Source organism: Egretta garzetta, unplaced genomic scaffold (genome assembly GCF_000687185.1).
Source record: "Egretta garzetta isolate BGI_Z169 unplaced genomic scaffold, ASM68718v1 scaffold136, whole genome shotgun sequence".
NCBI classification, from domain to species: Eukaryota; Metazoa; Chordata; class Aves; order Pelecaniformes; family Ardeidae; genus Egretta; species Egretta garzetta.
In genome coordinates, this window is record NW_009260066.1 from 1,796,566 (window position 1) to 1,814,304 (window position 17,739).

At 41.4% G+C, this 17,739-nt stretch overlaps 2 protein-coding genes across 2 annotated transcripts in view; one reads left to right on the top strand and one right to left on the bottom strand.

Moving 5' to 3' along the window:
* The window catches only part of ZCCHC9 (zinc finger CCHC-type containing 9), a 10,139-nt gene extending 3,638 nt beyond the window's left edge, over window positions 1-6,501 (top strand). Inside the window, exons 2-5 of the mRNA XM_009641112.2 lie at window positions 905-1,055; window positions 1,331-1,423; window positions 2,558-2,626; window positions 4,762-6,501. Coding sequence (XP_009639407.1) covers window positions 905-1,055; window positions 1,331-1,423; window positions 2,558-2,626; window positions 4,762-4,877 — 429 coding nt within the window. The 3' untranslated portion in view covers window positions 4,878-6,501. The remainder of the gene's footprint in view (window positions 1-904; window positions 1,056-1,330; window positions 1,424-2,557; window positions 2,627-4,761) is intronic.
* A 3,239-nt stretch (window positions 6,502-9,740) lies between these two features.
* ACOT12 (acyl-CoA thioesterase 12) overlaps window positions 9,741-17,739 on the bottom strand; it is a 46,375-nt gene continuing 38,376 nt past the window's right edge. Inside the window, exons 12-15 of the mRNA XM_035896614.1 lie at window positions 13,524-13,657; window positions 11,965-12,093; window positions 10,735-10,861; window positions 9,741-9,900 (exon numbers count right to left, since the gene is read on the bottom strand). Of these exons, the coding sequence (XP_035752507.1) occupies window positions 9,766-9,900; window positions 10,735-10,861; window positions 11,965-12,093; window positions 13,524-13,657 (525 nt within the window). The 3' untranslated portion in view covers window positions 9,741-9,765. The remainder of the gene's footprint in view (window positions 9,901-10,734; window positions 10,862-11,964; window positions 12,094-13,523; window positions 13,658-17,739) is intronic.

Sequence of the window (17,739 nt, forward strand, 5' to 3'; positions counted from 1 at the left end):
TTGGCGCGGCTCTGCCGGTTGAACGCTGTCCTGGGCGCCCTTTGATGAATTCCCAGCCCTCTTGTCTCCCCGGGCGGAACTAACCCGGCGCGGCTCTGCCTGTCATTCATCAGCCCGGTAGGCCTGCTGGTTTGGGGGCTCCTGCTGCTTAAGGATCGGGGCGACACCTCCAGCAGGCTCTTAATGAGGCTGTCTGAAAGCGGTTATCTCGGCACAAACTTACGCGTTCAGCGTAAACTTACGCTGAATGTTATCCGGGAACATAGTAAAGAGAGTCTACTGCTAACTAGTCTGAGATACCCAAGTTCTTCATCAGTAGATTATAGGGCCGGTGCAACATTGCATATGTTTACCTAAGCACTTACTCCAGTAAGTGCTTAAAGAGCTTGGAGAACTATGCTGTAGTCAGAATCAGCTATCGTGTTTGGTCCAGGGCACTCGGTTGTCAAGGAGTGAACACCCTGTACGTTGTTGGTAAAAGGAGAAAAGTACCCGTAATAATATGGTTTAATGGCATAGACCACTGACAGTTATGTTGTGATGTCTCTTTTGCCTAGCTGTCTTTTTTTTTTTCGCCTGAGGAGATAATTCCTTGATATTTTTGCCTTCTATTAGACTGGGATTTTCAGGTCTTTGAGTGCCATTCGCAGAATCTTGTCTTTATGTGTTAGGATAGCCTCAAATCTCAACACCAGAGAGAGTGTCTGATAGCACCCTCAAGGTTTCAGCCAAGAGAGGTATTGGTCTAGTACAAGTCTACTGGCTGTAGGTGATAATCAGATAATAGGAGTAAGTGAATTCTTTAGGAGTAAGTGAATTCTTTAGTAATGCCACCTACAAGCTCTGTGTTTTGCTGTGTGAACTGTCCGTGAAAATGCATGTAACCTAACTTCTATTTTCAAAGGTCTGTTTCCACTGTAGAGAACCCGGCCATGGTGTTGCTGATTGTCCTGCAGTACTTGAAAGTCAAGATACAGGTACAGGAATCTGTTACCGGTGCGGATCCACAGAACATGACATCAGCAAATGCAGAGCAAAAGTAGATCCAGCTGTTGGTATGTCTCAGAAACTTGTATTTTTGAGGTGCTTTGGTCTGAGTTTTCTGACTACGGATATACAAGCTTTGTGTTTTAGTAAGTTAAGTGGTTCGAGGAGATAGGTTAATATGTTTGAAGGAATACGATATAACAATGGACCTAAGAGTGTAAGAGACAGTATAGTGTTTATAGTATAGTAGAGTAGTAAAATGTTGTCATTGCAGCATGTTCTCAGTTGTCTGTGACTTTACAAAGTCTTTTAACGTGGATCATGACTGTACGGGATTTTTCAGGGCCATTTCCATATGCAAAATGTTTCATCTGTGGTGAGATGGGGCATCTATCAAGGTCATGTCCAGATAATCCCAAAGGATTATATGCTGAAGGTGAGTGCAGTACCTTACTAAAACCCAAACATGTTTTTCATATTTGCCTGATGCAGAACAAAGTAACATTGTAAGTGAATGAGAATCTGACTACCAGGGTTTTTCAAATATCTCTTGGTAAAAGCAGATTAATTCTGGGGAATTCTGGGCAATTAATATGGATTACCTAGGGATTTCTGTTTTAATGGTAAGCTTAGTGTTAACAAGATGAGATGCAAAGTATGAGAACTTGCTTGTGCTTGCAATTTTAAGAGGCGTGCAAGGAAGCAAAATCATAATAGGCTGGTGTGTATGTAGTCAGTGTGTATTTAAAACTACGTATACCAAAGTATGTGGTAAAAACACACTCTCGTACTATAACTTAAGACTCTGGGATGTGTTCACGCAAAATAAGGGCTCTCACTAGAAACAGGATGTCTTTGGTTTAAGTGACTTAAATTGAAAAATGTGGTCTAAGTTTGAAGATTTCACTCAGATTCTGCTCTGGTTTCTCTGTTGGCACTAACAAATAATATTCTGTCTCCCAGTATAATGTTGAGGTCTTCCAAACTCAAAAGGGTGGCCTTATAACAGTTAAATTGGAAGAAAAAATTGCTTTAGAGGCATTGCACTTCCACTTTGAATGCTTGGATTATGAGTAGAACTCGTATTTAATATCTCAGTACCTACAGTTGTATTACCTGTCTCTCTCTCAGGAGCTCTTACTAATTTCAAAAGTTCATTTCAGTAATTGAATTTCAGCAGAATTCAGCTTGTTTCTCAAAAACAGAGCTTCAGACAAATCAGAAATATTCAGTATGTGGTGAATGGAATTTGTAGTATGCAATCCTTTACACAGCAGTGTGAGTACAGACAGCTCTGTCTGTCAGCGACGCAGACAGAGGAAGCTGTGTTTGCAGGCTTGTAAAGCTGGCTGCGTATCTGCTCCACGATGTTTTATTGTTGTGCCTAGGGCTGCAGACCTCTCCACAGCAACATTTCCATGTCTTATTTACAGGTTGTCACTACAGAAAACTAGAGCAAGATTTTTTTAGTATACATACAAGAGCAAAACAGCATAGGGAAGTTGTTTTGTGTTTGGTGGGGTTTGGAGAGTTTTTTTCCCAGATGAGTAACAACTTTCTCTCTTAACAGGTGGTGGCTGCAGACTTTGTGGCTCTGTGGAGCACTTCAAAAAAGACTGTCCGGAAAAACAGAACTCAGGTGAGATGCAGGGGACTGTTCAGAGTGGAGTTTGAGCACACAGCTGAGTAAGAGTTATTTACTGCTTTGCCTGACTTTGGTCAGGAAAAAAGGGTTTTAGAAGAGAACTTGCAAATAGCAAAGTTGACCTTTCTTTAGGAATGAGTGCTTATATTAAGGGGTATGTGGAGGAGTCATTAAGTTGCAGTGCAAAACTTGAACTTTCCGTTTAAAATAAAAAAATACCTAGCTTATGGGTTTCTGAAGATAATATGATGAACTGATGTGTATTTGCTAGCCAGTATTTATGCTGCTGTTCACCACTTCAGCAGCTGCAGAACAAAACTGGTTTCTTTTGATGATTTGTGTGTGAAGTGGTGGAACTGAACATAAGGTCAGTTGCAGGGTGGTGGTACTGGCAGCTTGTAAAAGCTGTGTGTGCAGGCAAGTGTTCAAGTCATTCAAGATAGGAGAGAAGGAGGAGACAGGAGATTTGTCCAGAGAAATTCGTCTTCTGCTGCTTCCGTGTTCTTCAGTTTTCCATGTGGGTGGAAGAATTATGCTATATACAAAAAAAACTGTGCTAGGGAAGGCAAAAGCATTGGGAGGGTGTGGAGAATGAGGCTGCTACTGAAGCAGGGAAGTATTTGTTCATTTTTCTCCTTCATTTGTATGGCACTTAGAACTTTTGTGTTAATGATGTGCCATAAACTGTTGTGGAATAGGGTCCTATACTTTAGCCATTTTCTGTATGCAATCCTATATATATGATATTGTTGCATCCAAAACCATATGTAACCTAGATGTGTGCTGCTTGGCTAGTTTAGAGCAAGCAAGATGGCATCTTAACTGGTTGGACAGGAGTTCCTGATAGGAAAACACTCTTCAAAAAATTTCCCCAAACTCACCATCCACAGCAGATTGTTGGGCGGTGTCCATTCAGCCCACAGGCTAGAGTTGGAAGCCTGTCACATAGCCCTTGTTGGATTTCTGCACGCCACATTTACAGCAAACGACCTTTGTGTGATTAATGGTTTTTCTAAGTCAAAAACCTGTATGGATGTCGTAGGAGAAAAGAAACATTTGTAGGGAATGGCATTGCTCAAAGCTGGGCCAGCGGTTACCAGGAAATGGCAGCCTTCAGTTCTTAGTGCTGTCCGGTGCAAGCCTTTCTGCTCTCTGGCAGTAGGGCTCTGAATCACATGTGAAGCAGAAATGGAATTTTTGTCTGCCTTTTTTTGAGAAGTTTTATGTCCGTAATGAAGACTGTTTAATTTCCCAAGGGACATCATGGTCTTTACACTGACATTTCAAAACATCTAGTATTGTTGATTAAAAATAGTTGAAATAATTGGAACTGTGACACCATTGGTAGGAATTGTAATATTCTTTGAAATCAGCTTGCATCATGCAAAGTACTTTTAGGCTACAGGAAGATAGCTGACAGCTGGCAAAGAAGTTTAGGCACTACAGTTTGTAATTTCTTCAGGCGGAGTCATTTGGCCTGCTTTAATACACAGAATTTAATCCCAGTAAACAATGATTTATCCATGTGATATTCTTGGTATGATTTGATTTGTTGCTCTTAAAATTAGATTGTCATTCAGAAAAGGAGTATCAGTTGGTTAACAGTGTTTTCCCTAGGATAGGGGTGTGAATTGGTCTAAATAGCATTTAAACAGCAAAAGGATGATGTTGATTATATGCAGGGATGCAAACTGAGAAATGTAAACTTAGCTCTGCTGGGCCTTCTGAGGCTTAATTTTTTCATCTGTGTAAAAGAGGTCTTTCCTTTTTATCCAGAGATGCTTCATGTATTCTGAAGTCTTTGTCCTAAGAGGACTAACGTGAGAGCTGATGTATCGTCTGCGTACTCTCTGAATATTTCTTTGGATGGTCAAACAGAAAAGCATGTAGTAATGATTTCTGAACCCCGATAATCTGTGTGGGGGAAGAAATGGAGTTTACGAAACACAATTCTAAAAAAAAAAAAAAAAAGTTGTGTAAAGAGAGTTGGCCTCAGAGCTAGAACTAAACTGGTGGATCTTCGGTGAACCCATGACAGGCCTTTGCAGGCCAAATCTGCCTCAACTGTGAAAGTTTGGTCTGATGGTAATGCTGAGCCTTTCCATGACCTCTTGTCTCTTGCTCTACAGATCAGGTTACGGTCGGGCGATGGGCCACTGGAATGAGCGCAGATTATGAAGAAATTTCAGAAACACCAAAGCTGCAAAAACCAAAAGTGAAAGAACCCAAAGTTGTTACTTTTTGAAGGCCTCTTGGCTCTAAACCACAGCTAACCCGTGCAGCTTCACTCCAGAGTAGTGACCACAAGGAGTGGATTGCTGGTTCCAGAAAATCAAGCAGACTTCTGCTGCTGAATTTATTTTTTTTTTGTTGTCCTCCCTCTCACTTTTCCAGTTTGCCTCCCAGACTCCCCTAGCTTACTGAAAATCTGTGAACAACAGAAATACAGCAAGTGGGTACTTTTTTATGTATCTCTGCTGAAATACAGCATTCCTTCTGATTGACGTTCCCTCTCACTGCCAGCTCTGAGGAGGGAAATGGGCTGCTGCTTGTAGCAGGGATCCGGTTGCAGTAACCAAACAGGGCATGTGCATTTGTCATGGGGGTCTGCCTGGATTTTGGTGGTCAGTATTGTTACCTTAAGAGTGCTGCTTTTACTTATCAGAGACAAACACAATCATGCTGGTCTTACTAAGAGTATTTCCACATCTCTCCGAAAGGCGTTGTGGAAATTTTCTAAAGACTCTTGTTGGGTTCTGGTTTATTTTTGCCTTCTCCTTTTGGAAAGAATGATTTCTTGCTCTGCATTTGCAAGCTTGAGCAGTCTTGTAGTGAAGTTACCAGGTAAACCCTACAGCCTGTAGAGCTTGGGTGTGCAGTTACCACTACTCAGCTAAATGCATACGTGCATTAACCCAGTTGTTTATGCATGTTGGATTTGTTTGAGTATTTGTCCACCAATAGAAACAGAATCATGCCCTTGCTTTGATAGCTGTGGTGAAACATACCTGAAAAGAGTTGGAGAGCAAGTGAGCAGCTTGCTTAGCTCCTTTACTTTTTTCAAGGGAAGTGCTCAAAAATCTTCAGCGTTTCTATCCCTTGGTGGGTTGGGAGTAAACTTTGCTTTGTATTACATGTGCCTGCTTAATGGCAGGTTTTATTTATTTTTAAACAGAGACTGGAGCCTGAAAAACAGCAGCCTTAGAAAAACTGATATGTATTAAAAGAAGTTTCGAAACCAACTCAAAATGGAGTTCCTGCAACGGCTCTCCAAATGCAGTGGTAATTCAACCTGTGCAGCTAGGGTGGTAGGCTTTCACTTGGCTCTGATCATCTCACCCAAGATGAAGAAGGGAGCACAATGCTACTGCACAAGTGCACCTCGAGCTCATCTCACATGCTGCACTTCATTCCGAACCGGTGTCCCAGCACGGTTCTGGACAGTGTGGGCTGGTGCTGCCCAGGCTCTCCGTGCAGCGCTCCGTTCTGCTTTGTAGGCAGGCGCCCGCACACCCGTGACATCGGGCTTTCGGGCCTCTATGGCAGCCATGGTTGCCATCAGACAAATACAGTACTTCTGTCCCAAAAATCTTAAAACGTGCCTTCTAAAAACTTCAGCTTGCATTATACAGTAATAAGCAGCAGTCCTTGGGAGGAAGCTGCACAGTAGTAAAGCTGCTGCTTCTAAAAGAATTAATTTACCCTTTGAATAAAAGTGTCCTAGCGGTCCGTGTGTGGCCTTGGTGAGAACACAGAAGGAACACCAGACAGTAAACTTGAGCTCAGGACTGGGGTTTGAGGTGCTCAGGACCAGCTGCTGAAACTATGAGTTTGGAATGTACTTTTCTGACAGCAGAAAACAAATACAGGAATTTAATTGTACAGATGTATTTTATATTTGTACATGTTAATTATTTTTAATAAAATGCTGGGAAATAATACAGTAGTTAGAACTCTTATTTTAGGTTTCCTGGTTCTGCTCTGGATACAAAGGCACATTAGGTTGACTAAGATGGGGCATGTATACTCAGCCGATAATAATCAAAGCACGCATTTAGATGGGGAAGAGGAGAGGATGTGGTTGTAATCAAGGATTAATTAATGGAGTTTTAATTAACTATTGGATTAAAACTCAAAGCAGTATCACTTCAATGTGGACATTCTGCAACAGACATTTACCCCAGCTTAAACAGTGTTTCTATTGTATGAATAAGTACATTGTTTAAAAAGCATCTTCTTAGGTCACTTCCCATCTTTAAAAACTCCTTGATGTTGCAATATGTTCTTTTACCCGTGGGAACTTGAAGCTGTGCACCTTGACTTTCCTAGTGGTGCTGACACTTCCCAGAGAAGGGGCTGATGGAGAAGGCATGGTCTGCGGTTTCAGGGTGCAGCCTCTCCTGAGGAAACGGCTGCTGCGGGTCTCTGGTTCGGAGTAAGAAGTGGCCACCCAGTTGTGCCGCTGCAAGCTGAGGCAGAAGTGTCCCTTTGACAGACTGCTGAGCTGTGCGGTGTGTGACGTGTACATCGGAGGAAAAGAAGAGTCACTCTTCCCTTCCCTCAGCTGATCACTGCCACTTCTGCTTGGCGAAAGGGACTGCTAATAGAACAGGGTGACTGAGAGGGCAGTTGTGTGAAAAGAAATCCTGCAAGAAGCAGTGGTTTAACCTTTGTTCTCGAAATGGTGGAGCTCTGTTGTCCTCTGAGAAGAAATAGTGCGCTTCTTCAGACTTAGAAAATCCCAGGATACTGTCTCTGAGAATTTCAGTATGAAGTCAACGGCTGTTTTCAGGTAATCGCATGCATGCTTGCATGGGGCTGGGAGCACGTGCGCCTCCCTCTTGCCCTCTGCTTCAGTGGCTGCTGCGGAAAATGAGGCACCGAAATGCACTACGCTCTAAAACAGCTGCACGGGTTAGCAATCTTCAGTGAGTGCTGGACAAGGCTACTTGTTAAATGCACCTACTTAATGTCTTTTTAGATGATTTCACAAGGGTATGTGTAGTTGAAGAGAGCTATTTGAAAAGCAGATGTAAAAGGTGCTGTATGTCAAGACGCATCATACCCACAAATAAACTTAAAAGCTAGGCAAATAATTAGAGTTTAAGCAAAGTTTGCATGCCAGAAGCATGAATCTCCTTGCCTTAGCAATTGCACAGAGGTTGGTAAAACACAATCCTTGGTCTATGCTAAAAAGATACTCTTCCCCTACACCCCCAAAGATGTGTGGTGGCTGCATGCGGAACACGGCCCTGCTTTGCACTACACGGGCCAAGGTCTCAGGGTTGGGGGTGGAGGGCAGAACATCTCAGGTAGGCATGAGCTCACCAGAATGCTAAGATCAAAAAAAATGCCAAATAAAGTTCTCCAGCTAGCCCTTGCAGTAGCCCCACAGCTGAGTTCAGTGTGCAAGTGTCTCTACACGCAAGTTACAAACTGTGCTGCATAGGCAGCCACCCAAAGAGCTGGTAAGAAATGCTTGGTGCAGGCAGCGTTTGGGCTCTCCCTGATGTGCCACGCATGTATTCAGAGCTGAACATTAGGTGTCTCTGTTCACTAAAAACTGGGAGTACAGAGACTGACCTGCCCACTCCAGAGCTTGTCTGCCATCATCTGCACACAGCAAGTGCCAGCAGGACTTGGAGAGCTGAGCTCTGGTCCTCGGAGGGGGCCTGGACCCTTCCACTGCCAGCCAGCCCAGGAGGAGGCAAGCAGTGTTTTTCATGCTCTGGCAGGGGCTGCCCTGAGGCTGCCGTCCTCGCTCCCTTGACTGAGGTGTTGCACCTTACCCACGTGATAAGGATGGCAATGCAATATCAGGATCTGGATCTACGTTGTCTCCTCCAGAGCCAAAGACCAGAATCTGCTTTACTTTTTCTTATTACTAGTGCAAAGATATCCCCGTGTGGTGTGGCATACAGTGGCCAGCCTCCGCTAGACGCAGAAGACAGTGGCTGATTTCACTAATGCTTTGGGTTCAAGGCTGTACCCAAGCTAAACTAGTCTTGCTGGGAGACAGGTGACTCACAGTGCCGGCATACCCAGAGGGCTTCCAGGACGCCAGTTGGTGCCTCTTCCGCTGCACTTGGTAGACATGCCATATGCAAAAGCATGCTGTAACCTATAAATCACTGATGAAAGCTTTGATTCAGTTATAGGTTAAACTGAAGATGTATTTACTTAAGCGGGAACTGGACCAGACTCCTAGAGCTCTCACTCTGCCAATTGTGAGACTACGGTAAGATAAAAGGGCACTGCTACAGTTCACATGCTTTGATTCTCTTAACACCCCCTCATTCATGTTACGATCTAACTGCTGGTGATCATACTTGGTTTTTTGAACAAGGCTCTTTTGAGCAAAAACAAGAGCAGAAAACAAAGTAGACACAACACAATAAAACCTCTGAAACCATTCTCCCTTTTCATCTGCGAGGGAGTGGATCCAAGCGTCGTACTGTTCTGCATTTATTCAACGCTTGCAGAACAGTCTTGCATAGAGCATGCCAGCTGGAGGTCACAGCGCTTCTGTAAGAGGCCAACAGCCCCCACCATCACTACAAAGCAGCCTTTTTGGAATGATGTCTGAAGCCGTTCCAGAGATACCGTAGTAAAATTTACCCTGGGTTTGTAATCTCGGAAGCAATAATTTATTGGAAGTCACAGATAAATTAAAAGTATTAACAGATAACGTGTAATTATGTATAATGGGTGTGCAAGAACCTGGCCAGAGCACGGGATAAGCGACTTAGTAGCACCACTTCTCTGCAAATTAGGCAGTGTGGTATTTACCAATTTAAAACTGGCTGGATGCCATTACGTTCAATATAACATAAAAATAGTGAAATCATCTCAGGAGCCAAGTTCTGCCTCCATTGATATAAAATTCATTAATGCAATCAAGAGCGGAATCTGTCCTTTCATCTTTTTAAAATTAAAAATTGAATTTAGAGCCTAAGGCCTAATCTTGATTTGATAGCAGATGCTTGTACTAGATATTCTCATGCTCAAGCCCAATGTTGGCTACATGATCCAAAGTAACTAACCTGTAGGAAAAAGATCAACACACATGCAGGAATTTAAACCAGTACTGCTTGATCATCTTTAGACATCTCTTCAGAAATCCTTTTTTAACTTCAGTACCCGCTACCTTTCCGCTCCAAGAACTTTATACATTCCAAAGCAGTGTCTTCAATGGATTTTGATGACCCAGTAAGATTTGCAGCTAAGTATGGCATAACACCGGATGTCACTTGATTGAAGTAACACACCTGTTTAAACAAAAATAAATGAAAGAAAAAAGCCCATAGATTGCAATAGTTAGCCATTTTTTGCAGAGCCTAGATGAGTATCAAAGTTTTTATGGATGAGAATAGAAACACATAGTGCTTCTGAAGGCAATAATTAGCAAAAAGAGCATGCCTTTTTTACAGTACTTCAGCGATCTCGGTGTCCTCACTACTGCCAGGTCCTCAAGCATGCAGGTAAATGTACAAAGCAGTGCAGCAAGAAACATTATGTGTAACCTATCAAATATATGTGCTTTGTGAACAAAGCTGTTGACTGAAAAAAGAATCCCAGCCACTCAGAGCTGCTAAATGTTTTCAGAAATATATTTTCTTAAATGAAAAAGTTATAGCCTTGCCATGGAGAAGCAAAAGAGGAATACTTGTCATTGGTCCAGAGATGGGATTCAGATTGCATAATTTCTGATATGAAAGTTAAAGTTGAGCTTTTAATCTGAACTAATTCCTTGGACCGTCACTGTAGTCGGTGAAAAGAGATGGACTCCACCAGACCAGTTTAATGCACACCTGCTAGAAGTGTATTTTAGGATTGAATGAATGACTCTGGAGGTGTCTAGCCATCTCCATTGCTCAGTTTAGATTTCTTTCCTAACAGTCAGATTGGCCAAAGCTGGGCAAGACAGATTCCACTTTGTGCAATGAAGAATGTCTTAATAACCACACTGAACTCTGGGGAAGCTGACTCATTTTTTTTGTTGTATTGCCGTTACTGTTCTAGACTGTCAGCTCAAATGAGATTACATGCACATGTAATGCTACAGGAAAGGAGACACAGCTGAGGTCTGCAGAGCTACTCACTGTACAGGAGCTGTTGCTGTCACTGTAGATCTGGAATCCGGCACAAAGGATTTCACTTCTGCAATATTCTGGAGAAGGTGGCATAGACGTGAGGGTAACTGACTTTACAGCTATGATGTAGGGTTCACTGCAGGGCAAGGGGAAGAATCAAACATTTCTTCAACAAGATGTTAAAAATGATACATGTAAATGACTACAGAGTATGCACAGCTGTACCAAAGACGTCATTTTCATATGAAGGCAAACAAGTTCCTGTATGTTTAAAGATACATGTTAAAAGATTCTGCTCTTTTGAGTTGCATTAAGGCTTTATCACAGTCTCCAGTCAAAGAGACTTCTTATGGAAAGCCACAGAACAACCACCCACACACAACACCTCCTTTTTTTTATTTATCCTGCTCTCTATGACCCATGTTTACAGAATCAGAGTCTAGGAGCAACCCTTACTAAGAGGCTTTACAACGTGGACCCAACCAAGGTAGACATGCTTCAGTTCCCAGATGCAGCGGGAAAAAAACAAGCACAGTAGACAATAGTGCCTTTTAGAAGCAATGTTCTGTTAACATGAAGAATTGCTGAACATAAGAAAAGGAATTGAGAATAAAGAAGGATAAGATACACCAAATGGTCCCATTTATCCATGTTTCATTATGCAAAAGGAAACCTAATGAAAAAAATTCAATGTATGTTAAACTGATGAAGGGATTTTTAAAACTAAATTCAGCAGCAAAAAATACAGATAGAACAAATGTCTCACACTGAGGTTTCAAGAAAGGCCAAGAACTTACTTAAATAAAGAAATCTCCAGAATTACATTAAATTGGATTACGAAGTCACTTAAACAAACAGACAAGCTCCCAGTCACGTGCTTCAGCACATTGACAGGCCCTCTGGGACATGTTTTTTTCCAAATTGCTTTTTTGGAATTCTGGCCTATTTTCCCTCATTGTAGACCACTCCTGAAGAGTCACTGTCAAAGAAGTAATACTGGGCTATGCTACAAATCTCTGATGCTCTGAATTTACTTCATCGCACCTTCATGTTACAAAACAAATCTGGCTGTGCAAACTCAGGCATCAACATACTGTACTTTAGATCAGCTACTAATCTAATTTCTTAAAAAATAAAATATCATCTTTGTCACCCAAGAACAGGCCCAGATAAAGGTCAACAGTAGTCAAAACTGTGGCTCCAAAGCGCTCACAGTTAAACCTGAAATTGCATACTCACCTTGGCTTACAGGGTTGCCTTTGAGACACAAGAATCACAAAGTCTCTGGGTTTATGGCCAGTCACGGGTGGAGACGTAACATAATATATTTTCTCATCTTCATTCACAGCCTGTAGGACCTCACAAGTTCTGCAAATACATTTAAAACACACATGCAGACCTGATGTATGCAATAGCATCCCTTAGGAAAAACACAGTACAAACACATATTCCATCCTAACATTAAGCCTGCAATTCTCATGTTCAGGCAGCAAGGAAGAGAGAGGAACACAGAGTGAAAAATTGAGGTTTTCTGCAACACCTCATCTGGCACCACCTCTCTGCCCTGCAAAATTGTTAAAAAGCACTGCAAGGTGCTGGAACAATGTCTTAAAAGCTTATCTTTTGCGTACTGTTGATTCCTGTTCGGAATGACATTAGCCTGCATGCCATGCAATGCTGAGTGACCAAACATGGTCCATCTGACACACCACAGGAAAAACAGTCAGGAAACATTTGTACAATTTTATTCAAAGTTGTGTTCTACTCTGTTCAGGCAGGGCCACCTAGGTAGGACACACTTTTTCACTGTCTTGGAAGTACTGATGACTATCTCTGAATTTTCACTACAAAAAAAAAAAGTCACAACTTTCCTTTACACTGGCAGTAATTTAATCCAGCTTCTACTGCCTCAGCAAGAAGCACTGCTAAGCTGGTATTCCATTTTGACCAGTCAGACAGGCTACATTATAGCCATAAGAAATCCGAGATTTTGGCTGTAGATATGGAAAATCAACACAATATTTCTTGAGATTTCATTAGTTACAAGCCACAAATTCAGCAGAGACTGTGAATTTTCCAATATCCCTAAGCTTCCACTTTCACCCTCTGATAAAAATCTTTCAGGATAGAATGACTGACTGAAAAAGCTGCTTCTTGAAGAGAATAGTCACCAAATCACATTAGTATCATATAAATTCAATTGCCGTTATTCTACACCATACAAGGTAAATAAAAAAAATCCCTCAAATACCTTTTACAGCAATTCTGAAACCCTTTCCAATTCAGCTACACTTTATAAGATGTTATTGTTCTTAAAATACACATTTTGAAGATCCCCATTCTTGATATCTTGCTTTGACTGTATGATGAAGCTGAGCTTCAGTGTCCCAAACAATATAAACATGAAGAAGTCCACAGCTTTACCTTACTTCTTACAGAGAGCACGCACAATATATCAGCCTCAGGTTACATGCAGCCTACTCAAATTATCCCTTTCAACATATATTTGTCTAGGCATGGAATTTTATTCATTTTAGAAAATGGTAGCCTCTGTCCCAGCTCTCTCTTTTGACAGTGCAGGGCAACCATATTTTAAAATCAGACTTAAGAGAAATAAAATTTTATTTTTAAGGTAAAAAACCCAATTCAAACTTCGACTAATGAATCTTTAATGTCAACTTCTTACAGCAATTTCTTCTTAATTATGTAGAAAAGTGTCAACAACTCAAAAATATTTTTATCAGAAAAGGCTAGTTGTTGGTGGATTTGAACAGTCCTAAAGAAAGGTAAGTTCTTACATGAAATGTTTGTCCCATTGTTGGCGGAATGTGAAGTCAGACAAAAGGGAGAAAGCTAGATGTGATGGTATCTTCACTTGCATTTCAACTTTGAGTGACAACACATCACTGTCCTCATGAGTCCATATTTTTGTCTGAAAAAAACGAATAATATATTAAAAACACAGAACAATTGCTATAAACATTTTAGCACTTACAAATGTTAAACATTTAGGACTTAAGCAGATTTTCTCAAGAGTACATATGAAACCGTATCTGACAGATGAAAGGCAGATGAGTATTCAAGATTAGTTTTACAGCACAATGTAAAATCAACTGATAGCATAGTGACATCACACAGTTTTAATTACATCTGGTTAGGGATAGTGGAATTAGCTTGCAAGATAGATTTATCTGAAGTAGTAGTGATGGTTTCTTAAAGCTTTCCAGGAATTCAAAAAAGTAGGATCCATTGGATATGGTACTGGTGAGTAGGAGCAAGCTGGAGTGAGGCCACACTAGATGAAACAAGCATCCCTGCAGTATGTGTGAGGCAACACAGACTTTAGCAAAATAAGACAAACCACGCAACTGCCCTCCCTGCCACCAGGATTTTGGAACATATGCAGCATTCCGGCGCATGGCAGTTTTGGGGAGCTTACCTAGAGACAACCAACGGAGGACAGATTTTTACAAAAGTACTTTCCAAGCTTTAAGAGGGATGATTTTGGATGATACATGGATTACCTCCTTGATCCACCTCTCCAACCTATGCAGTCCAGTAGCCCGTCTTTGATTAGTAATTAGTAGAGCTCAACTACGTCAGCTGTCTTTGTCCATGCAGATCAGTCACGCATTGGCCTATGTCCCCTTCCCCTAAGATAACTCAACATTTCTCTTTCCAAAATACCTTTTTTTCTCCCCTATTCTTTACTGTGAAGCAGAGCATAGAACATAGTTTTGCCTCTCTTGTCCAACACTTGCAGTATCTTGCCTTTATTATTTTAAGTCTCTTTCTAGTTATAGGCCTGAACCCTAACACAGAGAATTCAAAAGGAATAACCTGCACATAACAGTGTACACAATCCTTGCAAAAGAAGGGCCTGGCATCTTTCATGAACCCTGTATAATGGAAGAAGATGGGTAGAAGAGAGTGCTTAGAATTACTGGACTTTATTCCCAAATTTTAATCTGATATACGAAATTGCTTCTCACATCCTAGAAAGTTTTAACAGATTTTCATTTCTAAGTGATAACAACATTCATAAGTTCCGTCATCTCTGTTGCTTTTTTTTTGCTGTATCAAAAATCAACAATCTTTTGGTTTATGGAGCGTTTATGCAACAGCACAGGTTTTGTATGTTTCCATATTTTCATGTTTTGGATCAGGAAAAATACCCACAATATAATCCAGCAAGCATCTTGCTGAAGTGAAGTCTGGGGTAAAACAAAAGGCCTAAGAGCTTTAGAAATCAGCTATGGGATGCATGAATCAATATTTCTCTCAGGCATAGAAGAGAAAGCATGTTGTCTTAGGAGCCTTCTACACTTGAAAATCACAAAATGGAGCAGGAGGTGTAGCTGTTAAAACATCTCTCTGCTAACTGAACACTGCCAAGGCTATGTTGTTACTATGGGCCTACAAGTCTTGTGGCTCTATGTCAAAGAGCTTACAGTGCCACTTTCTACTTTCAAAAACTGTCAATCGGACTTGGGGTCATCCTAATTCCAGAGAAAAGGGACCAGATCCTCTGCGTATAAAGCACATGCTGCTTTGCAAAACCTACCTACTACAATATTTGATCCCAAAATACAGTTCAGTCTAATGTCTTTGAGAGTCTCCTTTCCCATAGTATGACTGCCTTCAGGCAGAGCACTGATCAGCACTACTACCTGATTCCTAGTACCTAAGAAGTAGGTAGCAGTTGGCTAAGTAGTTGTTCTGTGCCTATGCCACTGTATACCCTAAGAACAAGAATCAAGACCTGGTACATGAGTGCAGAGAACATAAGACTGGTATGGTGGTACGTGTGGTGGCCTGTAGTGCTTAAAGAAAGATGATGTAATGCCCTGAGCTGTTTCTTAAGGTACACTCCTGTGTGCTCACGTTCACAAAAGTGACAAAAGTGAGCGTGTAACAGTGACAAATTAAGCAAACTACCATTTGGCAAGATGATAGGTTTCATTAACTGGAGCTGGCAGAAAGCCTTCCTTGGAGCTGCATCTATACCTGCATTTAGGGACTTGAGCACACATCTAAATTTGACTGGAGGAGTTGTATAGGTAAAGATTGGTTTAACTCTCATTTTCTTTGCCAAAGAGCAAATATAATCCACCAGGTTGGTTAATTTAGAGGTAAGCATACAGTCACACGTGGAGACCAGTGAACCCTCTGCCTCCTGCTGATATCTATACTTTGTCAGCAGTCTACCACGTATTTGCAAGTAGATGCTAAATAAAAAAGAAGACTTACGGAATAAATGATATACAACAAAGTGGCCTACAATCATAAGTATGGTTTGCTATCGCTGTTCACTGCATACATCCAGAAGAAAAAAGAAATAGTGTGCTACCCTGGATCCCTGCAGCTTCTTTAAGGAATATCTGACTGACAATGCCAGATTATGCAGAAATGTCCAGAACAGTGGTAATGGATGGCTACTCTCCATCCATTGACAGCACCAGTGTGATTTGCATCCTACGTCCCGCCTGAGCCAGATTTTGCTTAATTTCCATTAGATGAAAGAACAGCCAGAAAAACCTACTCAAGATTTTCCACAACATAATGCCTAAGTGGCTTAGAGGCAGACCTTACTATCAAGCGTCCCCAAAACCAGGAGAAAGTTCCAGACTCTAGTAATACTGGAAGGTACCTGGTGGCTTGCTGAGAGAGAGAAGTAACATCATGCTGTTTAAAATGTCATCCAGAATGTGCATGGGTTTTGTTTTCTTATGTGAAGTAATTTCTTCACAACATTTGGTGCTGGTTCTATTACATGTTTCAAGCATTTCGGGTTAAGAAAGAAACTGAGATTGTGGCAGTCCCAGCGGATGCAGAAAGGAAGTTCCATGTGGATAATAATACAGTCTTACCAGTGGCTTAAAAATAATGCTCAATGTTTCAGTCTGATTGTTCAAGCTTGCTTTTTCCAGCATGAGTGCAGTCTGTCATTTAATTGGCCCAACAGTGTTTACTGAACGTTATTAACCACTGGAACAACATATGGAACTGGCAGATTTGCCATCACTGGAATTCCTTCTGATTTATACATGCTCTTACTCAAGTAGCTTATTGACTAGGTACAAGAATCAGTAAGTGAGGTTTCATCGTCTGTGACATGCAGGAGGTCAGACTTAAAGACTTTAATAGTCTTTTCTTGTCCCAAAACATCTCTGAATCTATGTGATCTTCAAGTAATCTGCCAGTCGTTAACTGTATTTCAGAAATCAAACCTCAACAGATCTCTCTCGATAATTTGGAAAACATGTACTGCAACTAGGTTAAAACTGAATTTCCCCAGCTAACTTAATTTGCTATTGGTTTTCTTAACAGCATCGTACTATCTTAGAACTGGCTTACACAAGTTTCCTTACTGATTTTGAGCTTGTAACACTGATCGATGAACAGAGGGGTGCTTTGCTTTCAGGCTTTTGTGATTTTTTAATAGAAAAGGGCCTGAAAGAAAGATATCCAAAAGGAAAAGAGTTTCTAGAAAAAGAGCCAAGTCGTATTCGGAGAAGACAGAGACTGAGAATTATGTTATATAAATTGCTGCCACCTGTTGACTGGCAGCGTCCACTTGGAACTATCACAAGATAATGCCTGCTACTTAGAAGCATCTCCCATGCTGTAAATCTGGTAAAGGCAGCATATTACAGACTGCTGCACGCATTTTTCTAATCACAGTGACATGAGAAGACCCACAGATTGTCACCAGCACTGCCTAAAGAAAGATTTGGTTTCGTTGAAATCAAAGAATTTGGCAAAATCACAGAAGCACATTGGCTGTGGCAAAGAACATGTCTCACAGAAATGAAATACGGGTTTGTTTGTGTTTTTACACTCTCCTGTGTGTTGCTCCACAAGCCCAACTAATCAGTTGCTGGCAAGCCTGCCCTTCTGGGATCCCAAGTCCAATGTCCACCAGTCATTCAGACCACCTTAGAACTCCTCCATGGCCCTTCCAGGCTGTACAGCACTCTGGACAACCGGAGGCTGCTTTGCAACATTTCAGGG